The 28,000-nt window shown below is 42.1% G+C and overlaps 1 protein-coding gene across 1 annotated transcript in view; it reads right to left on the reverse strand.

Annotated features, from left to right (window-relative positions):
* Nucleotides 1-28,000, reverse strand: part of roraa (RAR-related orphan receptor A, paralog a) — a 169,497-nt gene that overhangs the window by 50,228 nt on the left and 91,269 nt on the right. The window contains exon 2 of the mRNA XM_070830197.1: nucleotides 4,397-4,426. Coding sequence (XP_070686298.1) covers nucleotides 4,397-4,426 — 30 coding nt within the window. The remainder of the gene's footprint in view (nucleotides 1-4,396; nucleotides 4,427-28,000) is intronic.

Below are 28,000 nucleotides of genomic sequence, written 5' to 3' on the forward strand. Positions count from 1 at the left end.
TACAGACTTGGAATACTGTTTAGTAAGAACAACACAGTATAACACATTTGATAACAATCTAATGTACTGTATGTGCTACTGTATTGTGTTTTTTTTACTCTAATATACTACAGCACAGCTCAGTGTTGTATGCTTTGTGCTGATGATTCCTCTGCGTCTGTGTGTATTGCTGTGTGTGCTCGCCCTGCTCCACTATGTCTGTGCTGTGTGTCTCACTAGACTATCTCTCTCCGTGTAGCTCAGGGGACTCTGGCTGGCTGATCTTCATTATCAGCCCTAGCTTAACAATGTACTGGATGCACTTCCCACATGAGTGCAACTAACAAATCCCCACAGAGCTGAATCAAGGCAACAATGTGATGAAATACCTTCAAACAACCACTGAGCATGGAACACTGAGCTATGCAGAGACAACTCACACTGCCCCGGGCGATTCCACAGGAGTGCGCCTGTTGCCAAGCAAAATTAGACAGCAACTGGGACATATTATTCTCCTAAATTGGCAATGTACAGCACTATTAAGGACCATAAATCTCATGTTTGATTAACTGAAAATACCTCAACTCACAGGGCCAGTGCATTAGCATTCTACAACTCAGAAATCCAAGCCTGAGCTTCTATGTCATTTAGAGGTAAAGCAAATGCTTTATAGGGGTAAAAGCTGTCATTGTGTTATTGTGAACACAGAGATCATTATCAGGATTAATAATGCTGCTATCCTATTTTCACAAATATAAGTACAAATATACGCCAGACTACTTTTCAGAGAGAAAAAATTAAAATGCACAAAGGCATGAAATCTACAATCTTTGCCTTTGTAACTTTGAGTGAGCCTCAATGACTGATATAATATTCCATGTAACTCTGCGCTCTGTTTTTCTAAGGAAGTGGGAAAGAATCTAAATCATCTGGTTCCTTTAAAACAGATTGGCTGTACTATTACTATGTGAGTGCAGATCTCTGACGGGAGAGACTCAATACCAGCTGCTAGCAAATAAATGAAGATGCAGGGACAAGTCCATGTTTCTCAATCAGTGTAAGGATTCTGTCGCCACAATGGAGATAAATATAGTGGGGAAAAAACTGGGACTCTCTACAATGTATCTGTGAGATTGTGGGGAGGAAGCCTCGTATTTCTCTTTTTCTTTTTTCTTGGGGTTACACTTATACTACTGCCTCCCTCTGGCCACTCTATTCCCAATCTAAACTCAAGACGCACACCACGTATAGTGCTCATTAATACAGGGGATTAGCAGAATGACACAAATACCTAAATATAATTAAATTAAATACTATAACAATGTGTGAATAATGTTCTGTTGTTAAGACTGCAAATTCTGATGTTGCTGCAATGGATTTTATGATATAAATTTATCATATATATTATTCATATAGGATTATATTATACATAATATTGTAAGGTGTATCTGTTATTTTGACATATTAACGTAGTGTCAATCTATGTTTTGTCTAATCTATTACAAAAAAGAAAACTAAAAAAAATATTTGCAACTTAATGTGTGTTTCAATGTGTATGCCTCATGGTGTATCATAGTCTAAACAGTCACATCTATGGTTGCAAGAGAGAGAGAGAGAGAGAAAGCATTAGCTTTAGGCAATCAGGAGATCTGCTCTGTTCGAGGAAGAGCATCCTGGCTACACGACCTGTGTTTGTGTGTGCGTTAGCCAGCTCTCTGCTATTCGAGATGTGAGACAGAGACCCAGACTGCTGATGGTAGATTAGAGGTGAGACGTCTAATCTCAGTGTAATCAGCTGCTGCATCTGATCCTCTGCTCCACACCATCTCTCTCAACAGGTCCAAACAGAAACTCATCTCACAGCAACGCAGCCTTGTCGAGGTAGGAGAAGGTGACGGTGTGTATCTGGTGTCCAGCATCACACTAAGGAAAAAGAAACTACACTACGAAATTTAAGCCCCTAATCTTTTGTCGTCATCTCTTTTTGAAACGGGCAGTTTCAGGGCATCAAGTGCTGCTTAAAGTAAATACAACAGAGCATACGTAAAAACTGTTGGGGAAATGTACAGGAAACCACAACTGACTTCTTGCTGAGAATTACAGCCCTGTGGCAAAAGAAAGTGTTGGTGTGGGGCCGCCCCTTATGGGGAATGAAGAAAAAAGGCAACAGAGAGAGCAAAGAGAGGGGGCTGCCTCAGACAGTAAATCTACGCAAGTCGTTATAACAGCCACAATAGTGAAAGGACATCACAGTCATTGGCACAATGATACAAGTATCTGTTCTCATCTAGAAAACTTCACCTTCTGATGGCTCAATGATTAGTTCAGTCAGAGGATGGAGAGTGAAAGTATAGGAAAGAAAAAGGAGAGGAGAGGAGAGGAGAGGAGAGGAGAGGAGAAGAGAGGAGAGGAGAGGAGAGGAGAGGAGAGGAGAGGAGAGGAGAGGAGAGGAGAGGAGAGGAGAGGAGAGGAGAGGAGGGGAGAGGAGAGGAGAAGAGAGGAGAGGAGTCTGCCAGTGAACAGCTGCCCCTGTAATTTATATTGATGAGGGGACAGGCATGGCAGGGAGCTTCCAGCAGTTTGATCATTCAGGCAGAGTGGGGAGTTAGTCAGAGACACAGCCCATCCCTGTGGTCTGGGTTGGACTGGGAAGACTTCCTAAACACACACACACACACACACACACACACACACACACTTGCACACACATACGTTCAAGACTGCCAAGCTCACATTACGAGCGGCAGTGTGGACTGGCGTAGTGGGGAAGCCAATGTTTTCACTCCGAGAACAGAAATAGATCTACAGCCTGACTATAACCATGTAGGGCAGAGCAATCTCCCTCATTATTACTCCACTAGCCATATAATCACCAGGCTTCTCTCAAAAAGACCTTCCCTCCACATTCTCAATGACCATTAACTGGCCCTTGAACTTCTTCTTGTGCACACAGCTCTGACGACGTTCTATAGCCGCTTCCTGTCTGTGAGGCACAGCAATCAGCTACTTGTTAAAAGGGCTTTACTTTGATTTCCTCACATGGACAAGATTTGAATATTTCTCACTGAAATGAGATAGCGTAGTCCAGTCTCTGCCCAGGGCTTTGAACCCAAGACTCTTAAATCATGCTCTTTGATTTGAGCCCCCTTCCGGTGTAGAGGTGCTTAGCGCCGCACTAATTAAGATAGTGGGGCGGTGGATGGTAGGTCAAAGCGTTTCTGTTCTACCTTGAAGATATCCTGACACAAACACGAACACACACACACACACACGCACGCACGCACGCGAGCACATCAAAAAAAAAAAAAAACCATAGCCCCTCCAGACAAGCAAATAGCTTAACACACAATCATGCTGCTGTTTTGACGGGGCTGTTTGAGTAACGTAGAGCTGTCTAGCATAGAAGATCATATCCTTTGCCCTGCTGTCTGATGTAAGAAAGAGACGGGGTGTTTTACAGGGCGAGATGCAGCCTCTTACAATCTGAAACACTCCGACCTTACAAAAAACCCCTCTGGCCGTCCCTCTCCACAAGTTTCATCAGAGTGATCAGAGCGAAAGGATAGCCTTCAGGGCTAGTTTCTTCCATTCACACAGTGGGGTATGAACACACGCATAGATGTACACACATGCACAGACACACTGCAGTACACAACACAAAAGCGGTTTTACATGCCTTTTCGATTGCACTTCACACATGTCAAAATACAGTACAAATCTCCTGGAAATCATTGATTTCTACAGGTTTGACTGTTCATCAATTCTTCATGAGCAGACTGAAATTGAAAAGACGGTGGTGGTTGGAAAAAGCAAAGCCTGTGTACTATTGTTACAGTGCACAAAGGAGTCTTGCACCTTACATGTGAGACACGTGTCACATACTGTGTCTGTATCTTTCAATTTTTGTGATATGATCTAAACTTGAAGAATACACGCTCTTGGTAGTTAATGCAGCCTCAGAGGTTACAAACCACCACACAACACCACATCCGCATTGTTCAGCTGCAAGGCCTTGCAGAAAACAAAGAAGTGTTTCAGCACACTGTCTGCTTCAACTGTGCATGATTATCAAACAGTCATAAGACTGCATAGCATTTTAATTTCCTCTCTGGGGTTATCAACATATTCTCTCCAGGATGGAGAAATACAGAATAGTGAAAGTTGATGGCACAGATCTAATTGATGGTATTGATTTATTGCAGGACTAGGCAAGCAACAATATGTATATAGGCTCTGATGAAAGAAGAATCAACATAGATAAAAACAAAATGAACTTATCACCTCTACGGTATATGAGGCAAGGAATTTTTTGTTTCTTTATACAAAGTCTATGCAAAGTTTGTCTAGAGATCAAATGACATCTTGTACCACAATAGAAATAAAATTGGAAAAATTAAAAAAAAATCTTTGTACTCACAGGTATGTGTCTTCTTTGTTACTGAGATACCTGCAAAGAGAAACAAATCATTAATATTGTGTGTGGATATATAGAGAGATATGTATATACAAAACAATTGTAAAACGACCAGCAAAAACATAATTTACACAGAGCTCTGCTTATAACTAACTGATAGTGATGATGGCGATGAAGAGGTAGACCCTGTGGTCCAACAGACTGCCAATGTCCAAGGTCACTGAGGTGGCAGGCCCAGGGCAATTATGTACGTAAGCTGGTGTCTGACCTACGGCCATGCTACATCAACATCCACGCCAAGGTGGTTGAAACTCTATCCTCTGAGGGCAATGAATGAAAAATTACAACACTAAAACAAACAACATTTGGAATGCTAATGCGTTGAGCAGCCAGGCTGATTGGGCCTGAGCACATGACTAAGCCTGTGGCCCACAGCGGGATGGAGGCACTTTGACCTCAATGTTAGTTAGTTTATCTTTTATTTAACTAGGTAATCTCATTGAGATCAGGACATTTTTTTAAAGAGACTGTGTTCAAAAATGTACATGAAAACATTAGATAAAAGTATAATTTAAACACAAATTAACGTACATAACACCAATTAAGTCCGAATTAGAAGAAATAGATTACGTGATTACAACATAATATCTTTTAACAATTGAAATGGGTTTTTGCACATCATTTCATTGCACAGATAATAGTATTTAAAATAGGCATTTGAAAGCTTGAGACTAAAAATGTGGACATATCTTGTGTGACCTGATCAGAGAGGGGGTGACTAACAATGTAACATTACTTGTCTCTGGAAAGGTCTGTGGTGAAGTCCACTAAGGAGTCCAATATTTTAGCTAAGAGGGTCATTTTGAGTGTGGATGGTAATTATTTTAATAAGTTAGACAACCTGAGCAGCCTTCTGTACATTTGGAATTATAATGGATATAAAAGTAAGGTCAACCATATTAGCAATTGGTGCTGCACGATGAGCACTGAGGTATAGTGGAGGGAGGATGTAAAAATAAAATCTAAATGATCTACATTATTCTCATCTTTATACTTTCTACAATTTAAACTCATCAGTTTATTTTAAACCTGTGAGACAAAATGCTTGATCATCTATAAATGAGTTACAAGCAGTGGTGTGTGGTTGCGCACTGCTTATCAAACAAGTGCCCAGTCTGACCAATGTGAGTCAGACTTAGGTGGAGCTGGGCTGCCACTGCTCATGCTGCCCTTCTTCACCCCTTCGGGTGTCAACTCATCGAATGAGCCACTCCGATTCTTGCTGTGGCTCCGGCTGTTTCTCCTGTCTGCAACATTACTCTAATGCCCCAGGAGCCTGACGCGGACGAGCGCACAGCCAGCCGTGGTCCCCAGCGGCCTGCTGGATGCTCATGCTTTGCAGGGCGATAGCACACTAATAGATCCCACTTGTCATGCGGAAGCAATGGCTAATTTTTCTACAGCTTGCATTTGAAACTCGAGGGACGACGAGCTGACATGATTCAATAACTCCCTGTGAAAAAGGCGTCTGGCCGAAGATAACAATGTTTCAGACACGTTTGAGGGGAAACGAGTCAAAGAGCAACGAGGGGGAAAACAAATAAGCCCGTCAGCTTCCTATAGACATACAAACAGAAACACATAACTGATATCAACTCTAGTGAGCGGAAAGAGGGAAAACAGTCACCTAGGGGCCAGCAGTCTGTGATGGAGTGCTAGCATTGCCCCAGCACTCAGGGCCAAAAGCTTGTGGTTCTACTGTGATATTACCCAAGGAGAAAATAAACAGATATCCACTCCTAATTCTACACTTCAATCAAATGACATGGAAGCCAGCAAGAGCTGATGGTCCATTAAAGAGCAGTGGTGTCACGGTGCTGCAACACAAAGCAGCTGTAAAAGCCTATATTGAGCAGTTAAATGGCTCTTTGTTTTGATGGGTAAGACAACTTCTTTGACCATGTATGGACCACAGCTGGTGCTGTATTCCATGGAAATAGCAAATTATGAAAAAGAGATATTATTTAATCTAATGGCACTTTATTTTCATATAAAATGCACATAATATGCAGAAGGGGCAATAAATGACAAAGCATGCACAAAGTATAACAAGCTGTTGCTTGTGTATGTCTTCTTCTAAAGCATTAAATGCGTCTTTGCTGAGCACAGTCAACAACACGAGTCTCTGTGAGAGGGTGTGTACAGTACTTTAGTCACACAGACTGATGATGTTCATGCACTGTTGATTGGCTCTTTCAAGTCACGAGTGAAGAATTCACATCAAATATGCAGTAATAAATGATCATTATTCTATATTCACTAAATTTGACTTGATGGCTTGTATTTTATTACAATGTAACTCTGATTCTAAGTAAACTTCCATTGCCACACTGTAGTGATCATGCTAACTCTGAGTGCTTCATAAAGTCAATTCTATTTAAGGAGAGATATTTACCGTAAAGGTACCCTGGGGAGTTTTCAGTGCAAACAAACACAGTTTACTGGACTTTGGAAGTTTCTCAGTACATAATATTGTGTGTATCCTTAGGGCCTAAAAAACATGCTGAACGCATTTTACGACCACATGAAAATCAGCAAACTTGTTTTGAAACCTGCATTATTTAAATCATCCAGTGATTGCCTTCTTCTTCTCTTTTTTGTCCACGTTGCAAATTATGATGTGCCACCGACACCAGCTGTTGTGCATTATACCTATCCACTGCAGTCACCACATCACCCCCAAGCTTGAGGTTTGCAAGTGTGTCCTTTTGTGCATGCAGGCAACAGCTCAGTGTAACTACAGGTCTAAAACTGCTCATAGTACCTTTAACATGTTTGTTATTAAGTCAATAGAACCATGTGCTAGCTTACATTTGTGTATCCATGTGTGTGTAATAAGGGACTCCACTAACTCCTGTCTGTCTCCCACCCACCAAATCCCAAACACCCGATAATATGGAAACAACTCTTTTCATAGAATATTTTTAAGGTGCACAGAGAAAACTAATTCTGTCTTTTACAATAAACGTTTTTTAGGCCTGTTGCTATGCAGGTTAGAGGAAGCAGGAGGAGTGGTTAGTGGGCCCACTTCCTCCTCTGTGTCATTCAGAGCCCTGTGATTGGAGGTGGCAAGGAGAAGGGGCCACAAAGCCAATGAATGAGTCAGGCGGTGAGAAAGAAGGAGTTAGCTCTGGGCACTGACATTGGCAATGCCTGCCAGCTCATGTCTTCTCCACTGGATGGCAGGTTCAGAGGTCAGTGTGGAGGTGAAGCTCTCCTTGGCTGACAAACAGGCTGCTACAGTATAAACATGTTTACAACTTTAGGATTGTCTTTTATAAATGTTCATGTGCTTTGTGGGCATTATTTGTTTAAGTAATAATAGGATTCGGAGCTAAGAGGCAAGCCTGTTGTCTGTATGAAGTTGCAGCTGAATTCTAATTTCAACATTACCATTTGTCACAATGGAAGGAGGGACAGTTGTCACGATGTGGCCTTTGATCAGTCATTTTCCCTTGCAACAGTAAACAATTCAGCACATGTTCTCATGAGACTGCCTATGCATAAGAGGAAGAGAGGCACTGTGCAGGCGACTGGAGGTTAACCTCAACCACATCTATCTGCAGGGGGGCACACATCCTGTAAACATGCCACTTAGACAGGAGGAGAGTAAGTCTGGGGTTTGGCAGCAACAGTGCTGCAGCCGGCTGTGGAGCGCCGTGCCATTCCAGGCGACTCAAAGTGACAGCGCTGTAATGAAGTCTGAGGCGCATGGCAGGCTGTACGTCATAATTTCAGGTTCCTTAAAGCCTGACAGGGAATGATTATCATGGATGGTTATTGTCACCCTGCCTCCCTGGGAGACGAGGCGTGCTCTGGGGTTGTTGCACCGTGACATTCAAAGTTACAGTCTCCTTCATATAATGGAGCTGTCCTCTCAGCACGCTAATGGGAGCGATCCATTTAACCTGTGCCAGAAACACACAGACGAGGAAGTTCCTAATGCGAGGCCTCTCCCGTGGGGACGTCACACTCCCCCCCTGGCTGCTCCCTTCCTGCTGCTTGATTCATTGACTGGCGCTCCTCACTTATCCTCATTCACTGTTCAGTCTGGGGAGACAGGGAGGCTTGCTTCCTGCCGCCTGCTCCACATGCCACTGCTACACGCCCGCCGCACACAAGGACACAGCCGGCGCAACAGACCCAGCTGCAGGAAGAGCCAGTGAGGGTCCAGTGAGGGACGGACTAGACACCTACTGGAATTACGGGTCAATACCACAGGCCTTGGGAATGCTAGCAGTGCATACTCTCTACAGTTAATAAGGCATCTCAGGTAGAACAAACATCAGACAGTAAAGAGAAGGTTTGGTTATTGTCCTGTCTTAATGATGGCAGTTGTATGGGAATGTTAATTTTAGGCTACTCCTGAGGTTGCTGGTTAATGATGGTGCCTAAGCCATGGTCATGTTAAGAATGATAGATGCAGCTACATTCAGTAGTCCATCTTTTGACTGCTGCCACCTGTCCAACTGACAAATTGCTGGTAGGTTCCTGAGAGAAAATAATTAGAAACAATTAATGTGTTTCTCTTCTTAGCCATCACAAAGATCCAAAAGCAGCCTCAACTGTTTAGGAAACATGTTTTGCTGTAATGTATGGTCCTGAATATTTAAGAAATTCAACAAAGTGTGTATTCAGGCTCGAAGGAAACTAGAATATTCAGTGTGTGGCTTGTTTACATAGTCAGCTTAGGCAATTCATACATTTATTTAAAAAAAATCTCTTACAGTAACGTAGTGGGTTAGACAGTAAAAAGCATAGCCAAAGTACAAAGATATGATGCAAGGTTACTCTTGCATTAATGCTCATCTCATCAAAAGTCATAAAATAAGATGGATGAGCTGATTCAAGGACCTCTGTGCTGTTCTAACTTTGGCAGTCTTTGTGAAGGCCAAGTTTCATACACAAAGTCATTTAAACAATTCTCCCTTTTGCAGTGACACACTTAGCCTTATTAGCTATTATCATGCTATAAACTATACGTGCAAAAATGTAATGATTAAAAAAGCACAATGATTCTAATCAGCTGCCCCCTAATATACTAAAACACTTAATCCATGGAGAGGCCAACTCTCTGGGGAGGCTCAAGAGAAAAATGACTTCTCTGTCTCCAGGCGCTGTTATTTCTGGTCATTTCTAATTGGTTTTAACTAAAAGCAACCACTCCGAGACTCCACAGGTTACTTCAATGCATCGCTATGGAATTGTCTGCAAATAGAAGATATACATCCAAATTAGTTTTAGAGGACACCACAATTGTCTTTCAGAAGACGAAAGGAGAAAGGGCAGAAAAAAATAAAAGCATACATGCATTACTGTGAAAGGCAAGAAGTTGGAAGATCCCCACAGAGAGGGGATGTTATAAGGGTGACCCTGAGATCACAGGTGCCGTGAGGTACCATGTCACACACTCCTTGCCCCCTACAAATGTCTCCCAGGCTTCATGTGCAACATCTCCCCCCTGCAAGTTATGCATTGCTGGCTCTGTTAGTCTCCAGGTGAGTCCTCAGCACTGTTTGGTGGCTCGTGAATTATACATTGCAGCAGAGGAATTGACGTGGCCCAGGAGGGCCGAGAAACAGCAGGCATGGCTGGGAGGCAGATTGAAGACTCTGACGGAATTTTAATTGTACCGCAGGGAACGCTGCGATAAGAGCCATTGTTATTGGTAAGACACCGCTGCACAGGTTCACTTAGCTGAGAGCTTAAAAAAATGACAAGATCCAAAAACGACGTCCAAAGCTCTAACATGGCACCAACAGCTCTATTGTTAATGACTATTAAGACGAGTATAGTTCATATCACTGTCGTACTAATATTTATCATTGCACTCTGTCTGTACTCGGTATTTTTCTGCAACATGCTCAGAGGACCAGTGAAGGTTAGTTATGGCAAAGGAAGAAAAATCAGGAAGCACCTACAAACTAAACAAGGAATTGCTCAACCAGAAATCACTGAGGCATTCCATTCAGTTGTTTTGTTGTGCGATTCAGTACTGTACTGCAGGTGAAAAGCCAAAATGTTAGGATTTCTGCTGCTCTGATGTTGTTCACTCTGATCCTGGCTCTAGCTGTACGATACAGTAATTCGCCTCTGAGTGCAAGCTGCTCCCAGGGGGCCTGACGGATGCAGGAAGGCCCTGGGCACTGGTCAAAGTGAGGCCAGGGGCACAGGCAGGCCTCTGTGTACTCTCTGCACTGGCGGTTCCCAGCCCAGCGGTAATCTCCCAGTGATCCAGCCTCAACCACACATGAAACCCAATAGCCTTTCAGCCCGCACCATAAATAAAGACAAACCACATTCAGCAGACCACCCTGGCTTACACTACTGTTACTACAGCTACACTGAACAGCAATCTGAGTAGGCCACCACTGGGTGTGTTTACACACTTATATATGAAGGCTTTTACTTCAGAGATTTGAAGTGGATATGTTGTCAGAGGACTGTTTATGTCAAGTGGTGTAATTACATAAAGATATCATCTCGGCCTTTCTGCAGTTTTTTATCTACAGAACATATACAGAAAAATACATCACGATTCTCATTATTACAAAGGAGAGGTTAGAGGTTGCTCTGCCTCTCTAGTAGACAACAGTTAAGTTCCCCAGTGACAACACTTGTGAATTTCTATTCACATTACAATACCTTATCCCTACACAGGTTAAAATCTAAAGGGGGAATACAATTACCTACAGCTCCTGAGGCATGCACTCCAGTTATGCACTTTTTTACAATAATGGGTTGTAAGAGTATTACAGTTGGCCAACAGAGATGTGCCCCCTTGGGCTAACCTATTCAGAAGAGCTTAAATATTCACAATACACGGCACACTGCAGTTAAATAAAGAGAATCTCAGATTTACAGTTTGTGTTGAAATTGCTTGTTTTCACTTGTTTTGTTTTGTTTTCCTCCGTCTTCAGTTTCTGTGCATGGTTGCAAAGGATGATTCACATGCCATCTTCTTCAGGCAACCTCGGTGGCAGACTGCTTTAGCAAAAGGTATATGTCATTTTAACGGATGAAGTGTTGCTTAAGGTTTGTTTATTCAATTCCCCTGCCCATGCATGGTATGTATTTCATATCAGAATAGCAGTTGTAAAAGATGGGATTTGAGCAGGTAAGTGTTGATGTGTGCTCTGACAGTTGTTGACAATGTGTTACTAGAGGTGTCCAGGTCTGTCAATAGACACGCAAGCCTGCTTGTATAATCACCGGGGGGCATGGTGGGGGGGAGGGGGGACAAACTAATGTCAGCTAATATCAGCTCTATAAAGGCTGACTCAGAAATATATTGGAACCCTTTCATTACCATCACTCATTCAGTCTCAATTCTCATCCAGTAAAGTACAGTACAGCAGGCACTTGTCTAATGAACAAGGGTCTGTGGGGAAGGATCACTCTGTGTGAGTGTGTTGGAAGTCAAGGTCCCACAACAGTGGACTCGTGGCTCTGCTGATAAGGACTTGGCTGTAATTGCTCAAAAGGGAGGGAACTGCAGCCCCATTAGGTCTAGTCTTAGCACTTGCCAATAAGCCAAACTGCCCCTCTGAAGCCTCCCATGTAATGAAAACTACCTCTGAGATGAATTACATGTCTGTCAATCCACTAATTAATATCATGGACTTGTCTTTTTTGCTTCTCTGCAGTAACGAACTGAGTCAGAGAGACAGGGATTGAGGTATTTCTGAGCACTGGAAGACATAAAGGAAGGAAAAGCAGAGGCAAACTAGCGAGAGTGCTGCTACTGTGATTCACTGCAGTCATGGTCGGCACTTAGTGCAGCATCTATTTTTCATGTATTTCATAATTAAAACCTGCGAGTTCTGTAAGCCCTCCATGCTCCATGCAGATCAAAGGTAGTCCTATTAGCGGGGAGTTCATCAGTGGAGCCACTCTTCCATTTCCAGGCAACAGAGCCATGCTTAAAGCACAAATATCCTGTAATTACACACATGTGTGATAACGGGATGGCCACAGAGCTGGACTATGATTAATAGAACACAGATCACAGTTTCCTCTTCCTTTTTCAAAGCTAACACAACAGAGGACTTTACACACAAGGATAACCCATGTGTAGCAGATAAAGAGGTTGATGAAAGACTGAATACATATTTCACACATCGCCTCTTGTGGTGCAGGTGGAGTGTGCTTCAGTTTGTTGCCTTCTCCCTCCCCGCTGCATTCTCTATGTAAATGTAATTGGGGGATAACACGGGATAAAGCTCTGAAGAGACGAGACACGAGGATTGGAGACTTCTACGTGGATGGTGGGGTAAGAACCTACCCCACATGGTGTGTTGACAGCTGATGAACACTGGAATCCTATAGGTTCTTCATTTTCAAAGTGGCTCCGAACCTTTTTAGCTTGTGACCACTTAAAACAAAGCAATGTGTTTAGTGGTTGTGGCACGTTGAGTCAAAGAGTGATTTTCCCCACTGTTGTTTATTTGAATACATTTCAGGTTAAATTAATGAGGAATTTAGCAAGAAAAAGATCAGACGAAAGTTTGAAAAATTAAGAAAAAAATGGTGAAACAAGTTTTTTCTGCATTCATATCCTCCCAATAAGCTGGCAACCTCTCCGATTTTTCTTGCAAACCCTTGTGGAGATCATGACCACTAGGTTGGGAACCGCAGATGTATCTGATATATATGATAATATCCTTAACGGCTAACACCTTGTAGAGTATTACCGTCATTAATAATATTAAATGTAGTACAAAATACATGCTTTGCAGTAATAGAGGAAGCATCCAGATTAAGTAACAATATCAATACCACGGGGTAAAAATACTCCATTACAAGAAAAAGTTCTGGATTCAAAATCTTTGAGAAGTAAAAGTATATATTAGTATGCTATCAGCAAAAATGTATCAAAAGAGAAAGTAACTCAAGTACAAATACCTCAGAATGACTAAATATTGACTTGAGTAAATATACTTAGATGCCTGTATCTTGCTTTTTCAAAGCATCCTGCTGTCGATGGGGTTATTCTTATGCCATTGCATAACAATTTCAAAGGAAGAACTTGTGGTGAAGTCATATGAAAGAAGAACTATAATTAGCCATACTAACATTTGCACACTCATACGAACAGCAGTTGAGCTGTTTATGCTTTTCTTACTGAAAGCAAAATAACTCTCCACTCCAGAGCCAAGTTAACGGTGGGGAGCAAACCACTGAACTTCCTCCAGGCTCATGAGGTCACTTACAGTTCAAAGTACAATTGTCCTACACTAACAAGTGGACAAGGAAGCAGGAAGGGCTGTTGGTTCATCAAGTAGGCAGATGACAATCCTAATATACAATCCTGATGTTATGAGTTAAAATCAGGGCAATTGTCCAGAAGGCACAGCAAGATAACACATCCTACAGCCAAGCCAGGTTACAGAGAGGACAGACAGAGGGCAGGGATTTTGCACTTTACACAGGGGAAACATTTAATCTGCATCAGCTATCATAATGCTGGCCTATAACAACAGCAGTTAACAAAAGCTAACCGACCCTGTGGTGTACAGGAAGGCTTCATGGAATACTGACAATTTCGATAAATGTTTGTTTTAATCCACTTTACGATATTTTTATGCAGCTGTCAGCACTGTAATGCAGGCGGCCAGACACATGGCATGAAGGGCATGCAGAATACACAAATGGCCCCACACACACACCAAGTGACATCCACAGCATATGCACAGACAGCCCACTGACACTCAGTGCAATCACGGAGTCAAGAGGTATGTGACGTTGAGGCTGGGAGTGCGTCTATACTGCAGCCACAGCTATACATTCTCAGCAATGTGAAAGCTTGCAGCCGTGGCCAGCAGTAATAATTAATAGCATAGTCTATAAGCATTCCATTAGGTGCAAGCAGCTGTCATAAACATCTTAATTAATTTACAAAGCAAGCAACTAGGGAATTATGGCGACGTAAAAATCTGCTTCCCTCTGCCGCTCCATAGCACTGGAACAGATCGGGCTTTTAAATTTTTAAACATGCCTTTCATGTTCTCTAGAGCACTAAAAAGCCTTTGAACAGTCAGCTTGTTAGGAGATGCACCTAGCAGCCCAATACCTACGGGTCGTCTTGCTATTCTTTTCATACAGTGACAAGAGGTTTTGGGCTTCTCTTTGCTGCTCCGGCTTGACTCAAGGAATCTCTCTCTTCCTGTAACGGTATCAGCCCTCCTTCATATTTTTTTTTTGTCAGTGACAGAACTGCACTGTGCTTTTCTGTCAAACACTCACTCCATCTGAGTTCTCTCGCTGTCCTCTCTCAGTTTGCCTATTCAATTTTGTTTCGGTTTTCCTCTTTTTTGACAAAGAGGAAAACCAGCTAAACAAACCAACAAACAGCTACTTTTCCTTAAGCCACAGTTACAGACTTTAATCAGAAATATAACAATCTATTTTCCCCACTGAGTGCCTTATTCAAATTGGACAGAGATCCTCCTGAGGACACTGACTGGTGCGGCTGAGGGACGGCGGCAAAAGAACAAGCATGCCACTCTTGCACTGCACTGTAATCTGGGCAGTATGGTGCCAAAGCAAGGGTCAGAGTGTTGTGGTAAAAACTCTCTGCCTTACCTGCTCTCACTCAGAGAGGGCAAGATTAGACTGGCCACTCCATTATAGGAGAAAGGCTTAAGAGCATTTCCACTTTCAGAGCTAGGATATCAGCAGCTTCTGACACTAAGCAGGGCTGACCCATCATTTTGGAGGGAGTTGAGTAGAGGAGTATCAGCTGTGTGCCCGGCAATACAGTTGAGTCTGGGCTAAGATCATTCTTTTTTTTTATTTTTATAACCACTACAGTTTAAAAGAAATACACTGCACATGTAGACACTAGCACAAGTGTCACTGTTCTATTTAGAAACAGGGTCAACAACTCCTCATGTCATTAATATAATATATCCACTACATGCAATTATGAATCAATTTAACTATGCATAACATCTACAGTATGCCAGTTACCAAACGGACATTGAATTTTAATGTGCCCATTACTCTCTAATGATAGCCAGGAATCACATATCCCTTTTTCCCATTCTCAGTTTAACCTGTCTCTTCTTCCCCATCTCTCTCCATTTCAGCCCATGCCATATTTGCTTAACCCAGCCAGTGTGACAGCACTCAATGCTAAAGCACTCCCAAGGCAGATGATCAAAGTCAGCAGTCAATTCACATTACAATGCATTGATTTGATGTTTCCTAACCTCCCAGGCCTTTCTCTAATGCTGCCAAGGACCTTCAGGATATTTCACAGCGTACCTCCCTTCCCAGTAATTCTGTCTCCCTGTGTGTGTGTGTGTGTGTGTGTGTGTGTGAGTACAGTGTCTGCAACTGACAAAGATGTTTCCCTGGTCATGTCTGCATATGATTTGATTCCTGCATTTTTCTCTGGTACAAAAAACGGACAGTTTAAAATAACAGACTCGACTCAAAACCCAGCAGTAATTCATGTGAGGCCAACTACTTCAAAACCACCCTCCTTTTACAATGTAATTATTGCCCCTCGTTCACCTGCTGTTTCAAATATTGTTTTAGAGTAAATCACCCCCTTGTTCTCATATACCACACTTCGTTTGCTTCTCATCACTTATTCATTTGCAATTCTTCATTGAGTTGGCTTCTATGCTTTAGTGACTGCCATTTCCCTCTGAGGGGATGTTCAGAGCACTTCCATGTTTTATTCAATTATGAAAACCTAATATGGTAGAAAGGTGTGCATGGTGCTCACTCATAACCATGCATTATTTCACACATATTTATTCTGTGTATCTGTTGTTGGGGGCGCAGAGACTTGAATGAGCAGCGTAAAGAGATGCACGCTCTATTGTTTTTGGCCTTGACCTCTGTCTGCATGGTTAATAGGGGCTACAGACAGAAAAGGAAATAGAGAGTTACCATATCCATGTATAACAACGGAATCTATTGCATCTGGCTTGCTTTTAAATGGAAGAGAGTTACTTTTGGTTTTTTTTCACTCAGAGGTTGTCAAAATGCGTAAGCATCATGACCATGGCACAGTGACACACTGACCTACAAGCACAAAGGAGAACTTTGTGTGCCTTGATAAACACACACACACAAACACACACACAGAAAGAGCAATGGAGAGGAGACAGAGTGTGAAAGAGAGAAAGGAGGAGAGAGAAATAAGAACTATTGATTTATGTAAGAGAGGCATTTCTTAAACAGCATTAGTCACCATGGTTGTGTGCAGCAAGCTAGCTCTTTAATTATTCTTCAGAAGCCAGACAAACTCAGCACAGCGTGAAGAGCGCCTATTGATTTCTGCCTGGCAGATGGGACACACTTACTTATAGCAATTCACAGACCGTGTGGATGATCAGAAAGACAGAGATGGTACTTACCTCCTGTTCAGTCTACAGAGGAACAACACATAGAGCAACTGTTGAGTCAGGCCATTGGGCCGGTGAGCTGGACTCTAGGGTATGTCAGGTCAGACTACAGAGGTAAGAGAACCTGTTGTTTTGTGGGGAGTGTATCCTACAGGTGAGTGTCACCATATAACAGTTCAAGGTGCCACCAAAAGAGAGCAAGAGGAGATGAGCTACATGTTACTGAGCTGGGTGTAAAGAGTGGGTTAAATGAGAGGACCGTGAAGATGGGATAGGTAAGTTATTTACATATGATTTGTGGTCTGTGTTTGGTTGTATTCACTGTAACTGTTTATCATTTTTTAGATTACCTGTTTAATCTGGAAATGTCAAATGATACAGAAAAAGACGCAGTTTGAATTTATTATTTTGTCCGACAAAAAAAAAAAACTGAAAGATATTAGATTTTCAATAGTATTTTCTGTTGCTATTTGGTAGTTTTGTTTCATCACTATTGCACAGCATGAGTTTCTGTTTATCTAGGCTCCTGTATGCATGTGTGCATGGATGAGAGAGAGACAGAAATAGAAATAAAGACAGTGATGAAGTGTGTGTTGCCTGCTCAAGACAATTACATACGCTAAGTTCTTTACCCAAAAGACCAGCTTTCGAGAAGAAGAAGGATATTTAGAGGGCACAATCAAAATGAACTGTAAGAACAGACATCTAACAATATGGTGTAGGCTGCTTGATGCACCAAATCTGCAGTAGGATATTAAAATGCTCCAATTACATATCAAATAATCCATAACAAATACAAAACATGCTCAGAAAGCTCTAGTATAAAAGTGCATCTGTCTTGCTAGTATGCCTTTTTTGGAGCCGACCGCTCATCTTCTGTGAGGTCTGCGTTTTCAAGTGCCACTCTATTGTTATTTTATGAGAAGGGCTGAACACAGAGCCAGAGCCTTGTCTGAGCTGCGGAGGGAGAATTCCCCTGCATGGCTACACAATACACAGACAGCACATTTAGAGATGTCAGCCCCTAACTAGAGAACAGTCAGTGAGGTGAACCCACTAACCCCACATCTTCACCAAGTCTAGCCAGGCTGCTCCGGAAACCCCACTTAAAAATGCATTTGGTGTAGGTGATGCAGCCGGCAGACTATGCTAGGCATGCCAGGCGGGCTAGAAGACTCACATGAGCTGCTCACAACCCTGGTTTGTAAAATGCCACTACTGTATATGCCTCATCACCGCTGCTTCCCCTGCACTTACATAATTTACACAAGCAAAGGGAGGGGAGGACAGCAGGGGGGTTGGGTGGATGAGGGGGAGGGGGGGGGGGGGGGGGGGGGGGGGGGGTGAGCTGCCGGGAGCTCACGTCCAATTGCGTTTGGCCATGTGGAGAGACAAATACGGCAGTACGAGGGGAGCTCATGCCACAGCGGGTTTTGATGACTACATGCTGAGACGCCCCTACGACATGCTGATAGACAGTAGAAAGACCCCACCCCTCCTTTGCATTTACGAAGCCAAGCGGAATATAGACGCAACAGGAACAAGGCAGAGAGTCTGAGCACATTAGAGGTGCACTGATCCAAGACCATGGCATGGTTATTTATTAATCAGCTGAGCTTAGCTAACTGCCTGCTTAGATGAACAGCACAGGCTTGTGGTACATTGCAGCATCAGCCCCAAGACAGAAAAACTGTTGACATAATGCAACTTAAAATACATGATGTGTTACCTTCAGATAAGGCTGTCTCCCAGTTCGATTTTGCATTTCCTTATATTTTCATTTTCATGTATCACTTTTCCACTAATGATCACAGAGTGTGAAAATAATATCATCTAACACAGTGAACAAACAATCTAAAGCTTAGCACTGTAAATCTATTTGAGCTTATTTGGCTGCAAAACAAAACGTTACTATGTGATCCAAAGTAAATACTGTCAGAGTGTACAGCAAACAAAGAATGTTTGCCCATTTGCACATTATTCATCTCCTAGGGTGAAGTCAGTGATGAGTAGCAGCATGGCGATGTTGTCAGTAAATACACTCTAACATACACAAAATCACCCCTTTCATGTTGTACTTTTGGAGTTCACTGGCACCACAACACCGTGCGCTGACAATGTTTTTTGCCAATTTCAACACCTCACAGTTGGGGTGTCAGCACATTGAAATGGTGTTGAGAAACATAGCCTTTTAACTGAGACGAAACATCTTTTGGAGAAAAAAAAGAGAAAAGAAAAACAGAATGGGATGCAATTCTCCAGAGTGTATCCCCCTCATGTCTCTTCCACTGTTTTTTTGGCAGGCCGGGTAATACACAGGAAAGCACTGGCACACAACACTCTCTCTACCTGAACACAAAGGGAAACATCTCAGCCTAGAGTTTGGGCTTCAGAGACTAATAGGAGGCTTGCACATCACCACAGGGAAATCGAGTGATAGGCTCTCCATTGGCTTATACTGTTGATGCAAGCTTTACAGACAGAAGTGTTTTTGCTAAGTTCTTCATTACTTCAGGAGCCATTTACAGAGGTGTCATGAAGGAGTGATGGAGGCTTCCGAGGACACGTGGGGAGCAGGCAATGGGCAGGAAAGGTAGAAAGTTGATGTGGTCATTACTAGACACTTCCTTTCATCATTTCTGAGACTACCTCACACACTCTCTCATTCTCCCAGACTTCTGCAGCACTGAGCTGAGAGAGCCTAAGCCTCTTGGACAGTTCATTTAGGATAATGCAATGATGAGAAATGAGGAGGGGGAGCAGTGTGTGTGTGTGTGTGTGTGTGTGTGTGCCCAATCATGTCTGATAAATGTATCTTTTCAAAATGTCTCCTCTGACTCAAATGCACTTCAAGTGAGATGCAAAACACGTCAGCAAAGACAAGAATGATTATTTTCATAACCTGCTGAAACATAAAAAGGCAATCTATAGTTCAGACATATAATTATTTTATGAAATCAAACAACACAAAAAGGATATTTCAAAGAAATTTTCACATTAAAAAGATGGAACAGAAATTATCTAGGGGCTTTTTTCCCTTTCTTCAGACTTCAGAAAAGAGAAATTTATTTCTGCCTTCATCTCTAAATTGGATGCAATTTATTGCCTCTCCAAAGCTCATTTTTCACTGGCTTGCAGGATCCATGGGCCATGGCAGGCAATGCGTATCTGCCCGCCTCCCCTGGCCTCGGGTGCTAATATGTGGAAACTGGCCTGGGGATATGGAGCCCAACCAATGGAAGAGGAGGCAGAGGGACAGAAGAGAGAATCAATCCCTAATCGCTGAGGAGTAGGGAGTAGGAGGGGTGAAGAGGAAGAAAAAAAAAAATATCAGGAGAGAGAAAAGACAGAAAGCAGTGTGTTTACCAGCAGACATTTGGGTGCTGTCAGCTGACTGCAAGAGCTCTGGGATGTCAGAGAAAGAAAAAGGGAGTTATATAACCAGGCTGTTATAGCAAAGGGAGAGAGAGCGAGACAGACAGACAGAGACAGAGACTGAGACAGAGACAGAGAATGAGAGAGGGGTGAGAGAAAAAAACGTTGCCATTTAAAGTGACAGGTACAACTTGATCAAAGCAAAAACAAACATGGTACATGGTGCTGCCTGCGCACACACCGGACTGAGGCAGGTGAGTGTCCAACGAGCAGAGATCTCTGGTGAGTAGTTAAAAATGCAAACGAACACATATGTGAGCACAGAGTCAGAGGTTGTTACATCCATCATGTATGCATTATCTTAGCACAGGGTCTCATGTAAGCAATGCTTGCATGCCCCTGGAGCGGCATGGTTGCCTGGTTACCTCTGTGCTTTTTGGGTTTCATCCAGCTCCACAGGAAGGGATCTCAGATAGTCCAAGTTGCACCACAAGCCAATATCCAATAAGGCCACTAATAGCCTATAAAGGTCCACTCAACCCTTCAGTGTCCACCCATTGACTACCATTAGCTCTGCACTTGAGCTGGACTCCATCAATTTGGTATGAGGCTTACTGTAATATGAAAATAATCTAATAGTCTCAGTTGTGGAGGATGCAAACTAAGATCTGTTCTGTTCGACACCACACACGCTGTGCAGCCACACATGAGCATTAAGTACAGTTAGCTCAAGGTGCATTCTGTCCTGTGACCTTGCTGTTACACTTCCGCAGAGCAATGAATAACTATCGCATTTCTTTGGCTGACAGCTGACACCAAGAGGCCCAGGTGATATACGAGACATGACAAGTGATTCTAATTAAATGTAGAGCTTGTGGATGTAAAGTGGCAGGAAGGGAACAAATCCTGTCCAGGCAGCAAGCGGTAAAGCGGCATGCCTTGCTCCAAACGAGATGAGCAGGGCTGTCAGGGCTGCCTCAGCTGTCCTGTAAACCTGGGCCCAGCTCCCCAGGGGGACTGACAGGTTTCAGCTGGAGGGGAGAAGGCACACCGCAAACCTCCTGCCCTTCCACAACAACAAACACATGACACACAAACAGGCAGTTCTGATGCAAAGCAAAAGCCATGTGGACCATGTGCATTTGTCACATAACTGTGCACTAACAGGGTACAAAGCATGGTTGTCTGTATTTCAAGCCTAGATGAAGGCTGTCATCTAGGTTCCGGTGACTCAATAAAAAAAAAAACAGACTACAATCACAAAGAATCAATAGATACAGGAAGCAAGGCACCTCTGTTGATGCTGCATCCCACTTGTATTTTCACCATGACTGTATTCATCCAGCTCAGGTTGAGAACAAAGGACTAGACATGGTAGGAGTTTTTTCACAGACAGCAGGTTTGTTTTTTTCAGGACACAGCAGAGGACCCAATGGTACTCAAGGCAAACATGAGTGTGTCAGTATGTGACACAGGACTGCACTTTACAGAGGACACTCACAGGGCCTTCAGTTTCCCAATCAGACCCCCAGAGACAACCCTCACCAAATCAGTTAACCTTTGACCCATGTGGAACAACCATGTGGTCCCAAGAGTCATGGTCAGCCAGCTGAAAGACAATGTACATCATGCTCTTTTCGGCTGTCATGTTGGTCGGCATCTGTCCAATCCGCAAAATGAAGGAACAGCAGCCCATCATAAGCCCATCCAATTCTGGCCTGGAAATATTTCTTTGATAATACAAAGTCATGGCTCAGTGCTTCCTGTTCTCTCCAGCAAAGCAGGGTCTGACTTGATACATCTGGCTTACAACATGTCGATTTTTCCACCATGGCAGTATAGCATAATGTCTTTAAACACATCTTGCATTCAAATATACGCACTTTGTAATAATTGTAGTCGCTCATTGAAAATGAGATGTTCATTGAAATGTTTTTCATTTCATTATCGATTATCTCAGTTGCACCTATGTTTTTTGTGCTTTGAAAAGCAAACTGACTGCTATGTAAAAGGTCTATTGAAATTGGTAACGCTGCCATTGTGAGAGTAAATCTCCTAATTACTGGGTGCTTTGCAGAGAGTAAGACGAAAAGATTAATAACACTTTTATATGACTTTCAGATGAACCTACAACTAGAAGGCCTGTAACTTTGGCTTAACATAAAGACTAAAGGCAGAGGGAAACAGCTTGCCTGGCTCAGTCCAATGGTTTTTACACTTCATTTTAAGATCAAACATAGGAGTGGTAAAGTGCTAATTAGTAAGTTTTAGAAGTGCTGGTAGGTGCTTTTACCTTTTTTTTTTTTTTTTACCTTTGGACAGAGCAAGGCTGCGGTTTCCCCTGTTTTCAGTATTTATGCTAAGCTAAGGTAATTTGCTAGTGGCTGTAGCTTCATATTTACAATTTCAACAAGAAAGCAAATAAATGTATTTCCCAAAATGTCACACTATTACTTTAAATACAGTAAAGACAAAAAACTCCACTGAGATTCTTAATGGAGTACTTACTGACACCTCAGTGTAAAACATTCCTCAGGATTAAGTAACCGTCTGCTAAAAAGGTTTAGAATGCACTGTGTTTGACTGAACACAGAGAGCCCTGAAATTAAATGTAAATTTACTGCAATTTGTTTCTAGACAATTGCATCCCATTCTGTTTTTGTGTTGTCAAGTTTCTTCCCCCTTTCTTTTGGGGTCTCCTACCCCCAAGCCCTATGCACTAATGAAAGTGAGGAGTCTGCTCCCAAAAAAGGCACTGTCTCCTCAGTCGTCTGAAGGTGGTTTTGTCTTGCAGTGTCCAACCTCTAGCAAGCCACAGTCGACTGTACAGTTTGTCTACAGTCTGTGGCAACTAAAAGCAGCAGCCCAACTTTATTCCAGAATCTAAACCAGAGACACTCAGCTGAATGGGAGAAATGAAAAATCAATTGAAACCGTGAATCAGGTGTGGTGTAAAAATTGATATTATTTTAGAAAATGGACTTGGGCTAAGGCTGGCCCATATGGCCCAGCCCTAGCCTTAGTACTTTCTTTGGCCCACAGCTACTAGACCCTTTAGTTTGCCCCGCCCCCTGTCCAGCCCACAATCCCTCTATTTTGGGTGTCTCACAAAGCCACTGATGTGATTAGAGAGGATGATGATTACAGTTACATAACAGAATCAAATTAATTTGTGGTCTGAACACAGCAGTGGCAGCAGGAAATCACTCAAGCTCTCAACTCTCCCTTTCTCTTGGTTGCTCCTGCGTTCCCTATCTTCACTCAACACCCCCTTCCCTCCCCCTTTTCTGCACTCGCTGCCCCCTCCTAGAACACACAGACACACCCCTCTCTCCTCCCTGCCCCTCCCTCTAGTCAATTAAAGTCACATCGAGGGATTAAAAGGAAGTAGGTCAGTGGAGCATTGCTGGGGGAAAAAAAATGCAACAAACCACGTCAGAAGTCACTGTATCGACCTTGTGAAGCACAGACCAAACTAGTGGCGGTGTGTGATCTCATCCAGCCTCAACCAATGCTGGAGCTCCTCACAGACGCCAGGTTCAAATCCCACAGACCAAGCTGTGCCCTCACCTTGATTTCTCTGCAGCTCACAGGAAACCCCCCCCGGAGGGCAGCCTAGGGAACTAAGCTTTGGTGGCGGACACTTGCTACCCTCTACAGAATGCTTTGTCTCCAGTTCCCCGCACAGTTCCTCTTCAAATGCAGGATTAGAGCTGTGCTACAGGCAATGAGAGCCCTATAACTCCACTGTGAGCAGACATTGCCAATAGCCACAATGCAAGGCAGAAACAGTACACATGCTGTGACACTTTTATATCCCATTCATACAGCAGATGCACATACGATGCAGATCCAAGTTCTGACTGTCTTTGATCCATTTATATAGTTACAAGGCTGCTCTCACAGGTTAATCCCCTGCCTTTATTGTTTCAAGTCTCAAATGTGCAACTATAATTGATATTGCTGATAAATGCATTTATAATGGCCAATGGTACAATATTTTTGATGAACAATGCAGTTGTGGAGTCTTGAAAAATGTGTGCCATTCTTGAATCGAGTTTAAAGACTGATTTATTTTCATCCTGATTAAAATAATAGAAACCAATGAAATAGTAGAAAAAGTACATTAAAAGACAATAACAACACTGCAAAATGATGACCTGTGATGTCGAGTATATGATATTTGGCTCTCTTTCTTCTTCTAACTTTCTTAGAAGAACTTTCTTTTAAGTCTGGAGGTTGGTTGCTCAAACTTAAATAACATTATTTCTTTTTAAACTACACTCCTCATTATAAATGCCTTTTAACCGAAGCTTAACAGAAAAATTAGCGAAACAATGCATATTGCCCCGTACAGATCAACCTCTGATGCGGCTTTCACCTGCCCAATTGTTTCTGTCTGCATGTAACATTAGAGGCGGTCTCCGCTGTGTGATGAAAACTCAGCAGGGGAGGTGAGCAAGGAAAGGCCTCGCTTATGCTGTGCCATGACAGAGTGGTGCTGCTGTCAACATATTGTACCGTATTTGTCCAACTTAATCAGCCTCATATTCGCCACACACCATAGAGGAGTGAATAATAATGGGAAAGAAAGTAGAAAGCTTGTCATCACTGCACATTAACAAGTGAAAATTATATTAGCTACTTCCACACTCACCAGCTGTGAACAACTTGACAAATAACGTGAAAAGTGTTTTACTATGACAATCACGGAGCCGAGACGACAAAGCTAATCATTTAGCAACACCATGTAGTGAGATGACGAAGGGTTTGAAATAAAGGGATGCTGCAAGTAATTTGTTTACAATGACAAGATGCATGATAAAGTATTTTTGAGCATTGTGCTGCCTATTTTATACAGTGTTTTCTTGGACATCGTAGGGATTTATGAATAATGAATAATTTGACGTGTACCACATGTTGTGTTGACTTACTGTTATATGATTATATTATTATATTATTATATATATATTATATTAATATTTTTCATTAGGTCATCTTGTCTGGTGAATCAAGCTTATGAGCCACAAATTCCCATTACAGCTGCTCAGTCTGAGGACTTGGCTCTCTCCCCACCTGTGGTGTGTGTTGTTCAATGGGAAATGTGGAAGGTCTTGCTTCATTAACATGTATTATGTCATTCAAGCCCTCTTTTAAAATAATAGAGGCACACCCATCATATCCTTTAGCCTGCTTCTTTATTGCTTTATTTTATAACTACCTTAAGTATTTTAAACAAGTACAGTTTCGCCAAGCAGCTTAATACAATACAATTCACTAGTCCTAAAAATGAATTTTAATATCTATTATTATATTATTATCTATCAAGTATTTTTTTCATTGATCGCCTGTCTGATGTTACATTTTAAAAAGCTGGTTTGAGGAAAACCATGCTGCTCTGTAAATGTTACAGCAGAATGTGAACACTAATCAGTTTTAATATAGAATTTCTGCACTGACAAATCTTGTTAACACTAAGATACCCAATATATAGCTTACGGAGATTAGAGATATATAGAGTAAAGTCAAAACACATGTACAGACAGAAAGGCGTAGAAACTGTTGTCACTGATCTGCAAAGCTGATTTACAGAGCTACACTGAGATAGACAGAGTTGACTTAGAGAAAGGTGTGGGCAGACAAGCAAAGCTGCAGCCCCACCAAGGATTTGCAGCACCATGTCTAATGCTCCCTGATGACCACTAAAGGGCCTAGAGTAGATGGAGGAAATGAAATAATTCCTTTTGACATCAGATCAGTCCCAAAGACTTTCCCAAGCTGAGCTCATAATGCAGCTCTCTTACTGCCCGTCTACTGTAACTATTTCCAATATACATCTGCAGTGCTGCAGTACAACAAAACCATTATTGCTTAAAATAAGTGCTTCACTGACTTCATATTTCCTATTAGTTGTTGTTTAAATTATATTGGATTTCTATCAATAAAGTCATATCAAGTCAAATTTTATTAAAACGCCAAAAATCACTATTTGCTCTAAGGTGCTTTACAATATGTACAGTGTTCAACACCCTCTATCCTTTGACACTTGATTCGGTGAAGGAAAAGCTCAACAAAAAAAAACCTTTTAACAGAGAAAAGCAACAGAGGGGGCACTTGTCTCATAGGAAGGACAGACATGCAATAGCTGTTGTGTTTACAGAACAGACCAACAAAATCACAGAGGAAAAAGTCAGATTTTACGGTCATTTTTTGGCTTTATCTTAGAACCGTTACTATGTTACTTGCACAATACTAAGTAATTACGTCAAATGGTGAAGCAATCAAAACTTTTTGATAACCTGGTTTGACTAAACAGCAGTGTTTTGCTTTGCGAATGATTGTGAATTTGTTATTTCATAATGTGGTTGCACGTGAGGCCTACAGCTACTGCAGCTTGTTAACAACTATTAACAAAATAGCAGAAAAGGTGAAAATCAGAAGGAGGCAGACAAACTAGAAACTATATTGGATTACTCTAAAGGTTGTCTAGTATTAGACTTGTTGTATCTAAGCTTTTAAATGATTACAAATAAAAATATTCTTATTTCGATTTAGTACGCTTACACACATAACTATGAGGACCTCTCAGCACATCTCAGCATGAACATATAGCGCGTATAGCATCTATAAACTCCTACAAACCTACAAACATAAATAAAACTACTGACCTAACCCTACAACTGATTAATAATCAAAAATGTGCACTTTAACAGCAAAGCACTAACATGAGAGTCACACACATTGAATCACAACACGTGAATGACAATAGGATGCCTGAGGATGCCATCTAACAATCCACTTGTTAATGGTGCTTAACAGGGCTATATCACAGCGCAAAGCTTTCATTAAGGCATCAAAATAAACGGCCAAACAGGGGCACACTGGGAACAATGTTGTTGCTGGATGATGATAGGATAATCACCTTCGGATGCAACTGGAGACATTCACACACTGACTCAAATTCTGCTCTGCCTATGCGTTGTAAGATGAAATACTACACTGTTGGAGGCATTGATTTTTGATTTTTTTTTAAAAAAAAAAGTGGTCAAGCCTGCCACATCAACACTACATCAAGGCAAAGCCCTTGCAGGGATGTTGGCTCGAGTCCACCTCTCAGACGTCCTCCATAATGAGCATGTTATCGCATCCTGATTTCAATTAGAGCAGGACACAGATCTAGACAGCTGCATGTTAAAATGTGTGCACCTCAGGATTCCCTACCGTTATCAGATGAGGAGACGACTGAGACAAACCTGATTGGTTCTGTGACAAATTGCAGCAGGTCACGGTTTAAAACTGACTTAAGAATCCATTTGTTGCGCCTATCACATGAAGAAATCACAAGATTTGATGATATGAGAATTTTGATTAGATAAATGTTGTCGAGGATAACATGAAACTAATATCCGGAGTTCTAACATCTTGCTCTATGTGAGGTTGAAATACCCAGCCAGCATAAAGTGGATGCATCCAACCCTCTCGCTGAAAGAATGATTGTTGATAAAACATTTGCACAAAGGATTATTATGTATTTCTTGTGATAAATACACAAAGAAAGGCTTGGTGTGATTCTCTCCCTTATCAACAAGATTAAGAACCACTTCATTACGCATCTGCACATAAAAACAGGGGCTCTGTTCTGCTATTATATCAAAGCATCATCGACAAAAAAGTTCACACATATTTTTAGTGGTAAAAATGAATGATAAGAATGCAATATTGCTAGCAAGATTAGCCATTCTGACCCTTTGTAGAAATGGCTGTGACAGTGTGAAATTCCATAGACTCGTCACTGTGAGGATGAAAGTCT

The sequence above is a fragment of the Pempheris klunzingeri genome, chromosome 5, assembly GCF_042242105.1.
Source record: "Pempheris klunzingeri isolate RE-2024b chromosome 5, fPemKlu1.hap1, whole genome shotgun sequence".
In the NCBI taxonomy this organism is placed as follows: domain Eukaryota; kingdom Metazoa; phylum Chordata; class Actinopteri; order Acropomatiformes; family Pempheridae; genus Pempheris; species Pempheris klunzingeri.